A 5,767-nucleotide genomic window follows, 5' to 3' on the forward strand; every position below is an offset into this window, starting at 1 on the left:
TATAAATAAATGCATATCTGATGGATATTTTCCCGAAGAACTCAAAGTGGCTAGGGTAGTTCCAATATATAAAAAGTGAGATATGGACTCACCTTCCAGTTACAGACCAATCTCCATAGTCCTAGCTTTTTCTAAAATACTGGAATGTGTAATTTACCAACAGCTATCTGTTTATTTTGAAAAATTAGGAATAATTAGTAAATCTCAATATGGTTTTAGGAAAAAGTTGTATACTGTGGATGCTATAGACTTTGTAGTCAAATACTTACATCAAGTGTTTGAGGGTAAGGGCTATGCTCAACTCACATTTTGTGATCGAAGCAAAGCTTTTGACTGTGTAAAGCATAAGCCACTCCTAGAAAAACTGGAATTCTGTGGCATTAGACATAACAGCCTTAAATTAATAAAATCATATCTTCAGAATCGTAAGCAAGTTGTTTGTGTAGGGAAAGAAATGTCGAGTATAGAACAAGTCAAGGTAGGTGTTCCGCAGGGATCTGTGCTGGGCCCCTTTTTGTTCCTGATAATGATAAATGATCTGCCGCTATTTATCAAGTCCACCACTGTGTTGTATGCAGATGATACAACATTTCTTCATGCTAGTGATGATTTCAATAGCCTTAAAACTTGTGCAGCAAAGACAATTGACCAAGCATCCTATTGGTTCAAGGCAAATGGATTCCTGCTGAATGAAAACAAAACACAGCAGATGGTTTGTAGTCTTAGAGACAAGCTTCTGTCAGATGATCCAAGTAATGTCAAATTTTGGGGGTATACATAGATGACAAATTATCTTGGGGTCAACATGTACAATATATTAGTGGTAAGTTGTCAAGAGTTATTTACCTGTTAAGGCGACTTATGGATTGTGTTCCTGAAAAATATGTTAGAGCATCCTATTTTTCATTCTTTCAAAGTATAATAACATATGGAATTATTTTGTGGGGAACTCTAGCTGTGTATGTGACATATTAATACTGAAAAAAAAAGCTATTTGGATAATTACTGGTTCTGCATATAAGGCACACTGTAAACCATTGTTCTGTGAACAGAAAATCATGACCTTTATAAACTTGTACATATACAATGTTCTAATTTATACAAAGAAGAAATTACCAGAAACAAAAACCAGAGAAAATGTACATAGCCACAATACATGAAGGAGTAGGTGCCTCTATATTCCTTACCACAGATTGTCAAAGACAATCAACAGCTATAAAATCATGGGGTACAAATTATTTAATAATCTTCCTCAATCTGTTCAAGAATTACCTGAACAATTATTCAAACAACAATTCATGTCTGGCTAGTCCTCCACCCATTCTATGATATAAGAGAATTTATCACTGTAATATAATACTATAATGTTAACAACAAACCTGTTGTTTCTTTCAAACTATTAATTGTATTTTAGTATGTATATGACGTCTACTGCTGTAATGGCCGAATGACAATAAAATTATTATTATTATTATTATTATTATTATTATTACTAGTGAGATATGAGTGAACATTGTGGCATTACATTATTTAATGAGTTATTTGTAAAAGAAGTATTGTACACCAGTAGTAAATATAATGATTGTCTGTAACTGGAAGTCTGTAAATGTTTGTGTATACGAAGTAGCTTATTTAAAATTGGTCGAAACTTGTAAATACTTTGACATATCTTATAATCTTGTAAAAATAGATCTATGGATGAATAGTAACTGCTTCTACTACAATAAAGTACTTATTAAGGCAACAAATATTCACCAGTATTTTGTATTTAAAGAAGATTCTAAAGTAAAGCGCAAAGTTTCATATGTATCGTTAGTCACACAGCAAAAATAACAAGGCAATCCGTCGTGAGGTGCGTACATATTAGATACTATTATATTTTGGTTAATGTATGTTGGTGAAGCTGGATATGTATAACAAATGCTAGCGCGAAGCTGTGGTCGTGCGGTGGTTCTCTTTGCCGACGTTGCTTCAGTAGTCACGTGACTTTCTGAAAACGAAAACATGGCTGCAACGGGTTTAAGCTTTCGGTGGCTTGACATACTAGAAAAAGAATTTGACAAGGCATTTGTGGATTTAGAAATATTAATCGGTACGTGCTATACGTGCGCAATGAAGTATAGAGATGTTACGGGTTTGCGACTACATTAATCTATAATTTTCAATCGGAAGCAATGTTGCACTGACAGCACCTGTCAGATGTGTCAACAGGCTTTGAGGTTGATTGTTACTACGAACTGAACGATTGTCATGCACAGAAAACAACAGTAAATTGATAATGCACTTTCCTAGAAGTTTCACAGGAGTGCCATTCCCCAAACTTACATTGTCATGCTAAAATAATTTCATGTTTACCCCGTTTGTGTTTTCTTGAAAAATTTCCGAAGAGACAAATAATAAAGTACCGGTACTGAAAACAGTCGATGGCACCTTCGTTCATTTCGCAAGAGACAGGAAAGGGGAAGGGATAGCTTTGAAAAATTTCGTGCAGTTAGCGGGTGCCGGGCCAGTGTCTAATGCGAAGGCTACATATTACTGCAGTACTTACGTCTACGTGATTCACTGTCTTCACACTTGAGTGATGCTATCTTTCTTTGTTACAGATGAATTTGATTCGGAAGAGCCTGATGTTGTTTATACAGCGCGACAGAAAATGGCAACACTGAGCTCCTGTTTCGCACAGCTGACTCATAAAGCTCAAACAATTTTTCAGAACAGCGCCAAGGTTGAGGTGAGTTAAATTTGCACTCACTATTCTCAGATCTTTTTCCTTGGCAGCGCGATTTTATTCGCCACTTGCGCATTGTTGTGGGTTTTGATCATTCACTGTGAAGGCAGACTTAAAAAAAATAAAATAAGTAAATAAAAATTCGTTGCCACCCTAATGAACTTTTATTATTTTCCGGTACGCTTACGTGTAAAGCGTAGGTGAATTTAAACGTTTTGGTGTTTCGCTGTTACTATGATGCTGAATTTTTAGGCATTTCATGTTGCTCCTTACAGGAATTGTTGTCCTTCGTTAATTCAGTGGTCAGTTTGGAACGTTATGAAATAAATAGTAAAGCGTGTTGGCGTTGTGCAGTAGAGAGGAAGATTTAAAGTAGAGCATAAAGAATATTGACCACAGTATGATTCGTTTTATTAACCATTAAACCGTGTAGCAAGGTAAAACAAAACTGTACTTACCAGTACAATTTGCACCATAATTTTGCATTAATTTGCTACATATCATGCTCTGTCTTACATTACATTATGAAACAAATAAATGGCAATATAATAATTAAGGTGCTGCTTTTATTGGCTTTTTGTCATGCTTTCCGGTAATATTTTTAAATTTAAACCTCACTGCTAAACATAAAGTTGATTTTTCTTCCCCCCCCCCCCCCCCCTCACACCTGTGAAATGACTAGACAGGCCATTCCAACATTTCAATTATGTAGTATCTTTCTATTCTTTTAGTATCCTCTTACAGAGTGGAAGCATTTAAATAAAATCACAGATTTACTGTTGATGATTTGATCTGGAAACCCAAAGTGGTTGCGAGACTGCAGTGCTGCTTTTGTATACAATAGCTTGCAGATTGGTTAACTTTCTGCTAGCTTCAAAATGGGTTATGTGTATGATATAGTTTTTGATCAGTTGTGAAAGCAAATGAAATCAAAATGTAGGACCACCCAGCCTAAGAAATATTTTCAAATATTTCAGCAGTGTCATAGAATCTGAGTGATAGATCATTGGAAATGAAATTACTAACAATTAAAATTTTTATGCATTACAGATTAAGCTAAATAATAGTCACATTATTTGATGTAATAACATTTGCACCACATAAGAACATTTGTAGCTGACTTACTATGGTGATTGACCCTGGCTGTTGAGACACTTTTCCCGCTGTGGCACAAGGCAGCGAATGGCTGTCTCATAAAATTTCCAGGGCTGCAATGTTAACCAGTTCTGCATGTACAGCTGGACGTCATCGTCAGAGGTGAATCGTTTGCCCCTCAGAGCCTTTTTAAGGGGACCAAAAATGGCGTAATCTTCTGATTCACTTCCAGCAGCACAGGCCAACATTGAATGCCCAGCGTTACGTGCAAACCTTGACCACCCTTTGCCACGCGATCAAATCAAAATGACCAGGCAGTCTCACCCATGGGGTCATTCTGCTCCATGACATTGCAAAGCCTCATAAAGCCAACACAGTCATGGCACTCCTGCAGAAATTCAAATGGGAGATTCTCGGCCATCCTCCATACAGTCTGGACCTCTCTCCCGTGATTACACCATTTTTGGTCCCCTTAAAAAGTCTCTGAGGGGGCAAACGATTCATCTCGGAAACGACGTCCAGCTGTATGTGTGGAACTGGCTAACATTGCAGCCCTGAGAATTTTATGCGACAGCCATTCACTGCCTTGTTTCACAGTGGGACAAGTGTCTCAACAGCCAGGGTCAATACTTCTAACGTACAGGTACTGGTTTCTGTAATTATGCCTCCGGCTCGTTTCTTTTTGAATGCCCCTTATATTCTACTAAATTACTTGTCACTGTCTGTATATTATGAGTGTGCGTCTTTCACATGCCGCATTTTACCAGATCAGTACTACATAGACTTTATTTTATTGTATATGTATTGGAAAACTATTGACACCCTCAGAATATTAAATAGAAATATGTAAAGCAGGAAAAAATACGTGAATTTCAAGTAGTGTTGGTTATCTTTTGATTTACTTCAGTCACTCAGTATTTTGGGAGAATAACGGAAAAGGCAGATGTTAATTGTGTGTGTGGTGTAGAAGATTTGGGATCAATTGAACTTATCAGTGCCTAATGACGGCTTTGACCCACAACATAATGGTGTGACGAGTAGAACCATATGTGTACAAGCAGATTGAGACATAATGTCAACATTGTTTTACATCTATATTAGTTTCTGAACTGTAGGATGTGTTGACAGGATGATCTCGAGCATAACTTGACATGTTGGGGTGGTTGAAAGGTGACGCTTTTGTTGTGGGTTGATGAAGCATTGTCAAATGCTTCAATTAATCCAAAGATTGAGGCTTCTAACTTATTACGCGCTTTTTAGCAACTTATGTTAATCTGGAAATTCACACCAGAAATGCTTCTTTATCGCTAGGGACTTAAAAGTTTAAGTGACTATAGGTAAAGTGAAACAATTCAAATAAAAAAAGTAGTTTGGAATTGTGTCTTCCTCTTTCCCTCACTGCATGTCCATAGCTTGGGGTCTAGTGGCTAGTGTTGCTGTCTCTAAAATGCAGGGTCACAGGTTCAGTTCCAGCCAGATTGGATATTTTCTGCACTTGGGTAACTGGATGTTTGTATTATTCTAATCATTTCAACTCATCAATACACAAAGAGTGGACTTCTGTTGTTGAGGTACTGTAGGATTGCTAGAACATTCTGACCATTGTCTGCAGAGACTTTTTGAAAAATAGTGTCATGTATCTGTGTAATTTTGAAGCATAGTCCACCATTCAGTAAGGGTTACTTGGCCTGCCCTTGCTCACAGAATTGTTGCTTTTTGTATAAATTACAAGTATTGTTGTTTACCTGAGAAAAGATAAGCTTGAAAAAAGAAAAAAATGGGTTCTAGAGGTTACATGTTGATGAAAATGTAAATGAATAAGTTGTAGGCAGTGGAAACAGATCAGGGTATATCTACAAGTGTGTACAGTTTCTGACACGGAACTCACATAGAAGCAAAATTTGGTCACAGGGGTATCAAATAATATTCAGTAAGTTCAAATAA

The 5,767-nt window shown here is 36.8% G+C and overlaps 1 protein-coding gene across 1 annotated transcript; it reads left to right on the top strand.

Moving 5' to 3' along the window:
• The first annotated feature begins 1,987 nt into the window (after positions 1-1,987).
• Positions 1,988-3,123, top strand: LOC124712537 (Golgi-associated PDZ and coiled-coil motif-containing protein-like). Its single transcript, XM_047242847.1, has 3 exons — positions 1,988-2,092; positions 2,604-2,731; positions 3,004-3,123. The coding sequence occupies exons 1-3, from the start codon at positions 2,005-2,007 to the stop codon at positions 3,097-3,099; spliced, it is 312 nt and encodes a 103-aa protein (XP_047098803.1). The 5' UTR covers positions 1,988-2,004; the 3' UTR covers positions 3,100-3,123.
• Positions 3,124-5,767: the final 2,644 nt, after the last annotated feature.

This window comes from Schistocerca piceifrons, chromosome 8, assembly GCF_021461385.2.
Source record: "Schistocerca piceifrons isolate TAMUIC-IGC-003096 chromosome 8, iqSchPice1.1, whole genome shotgun sequence".
In the NCBI taxonomy this organism is placed as follows: Eukaryota; Metazoa; Arthropoda; class Insecta; order Orthoptera; family Acrididae; genus Schistocerca; species Schistocerca piceifrons.

Excerpts from the sequence above, each read along its gene's own strand:
- LOC124712537 (XM_047242847.1), top strand. The coding sequence starts at position 2,005 with ATGGCTGCAACGGGTTTAAGCTTTCGGTGGCTTGACATACTAGAAAAA. Across the intron at positions 2,093-2,603 it reads GGATTTAGAAATATTAATCG|ATGAATTTGATTCGGAAGAG; the intron begins GTACGTGCTATA and ends TCTTTGTTACAG. Across the intron at positions 2,732-3,003 it reads AGAACAGCGCCAAGGTTGAG|GAATTGTTGTCCTTCGTTAA; the intron begins GTGAGTTAAATT and ends TGCTCCTTACAG.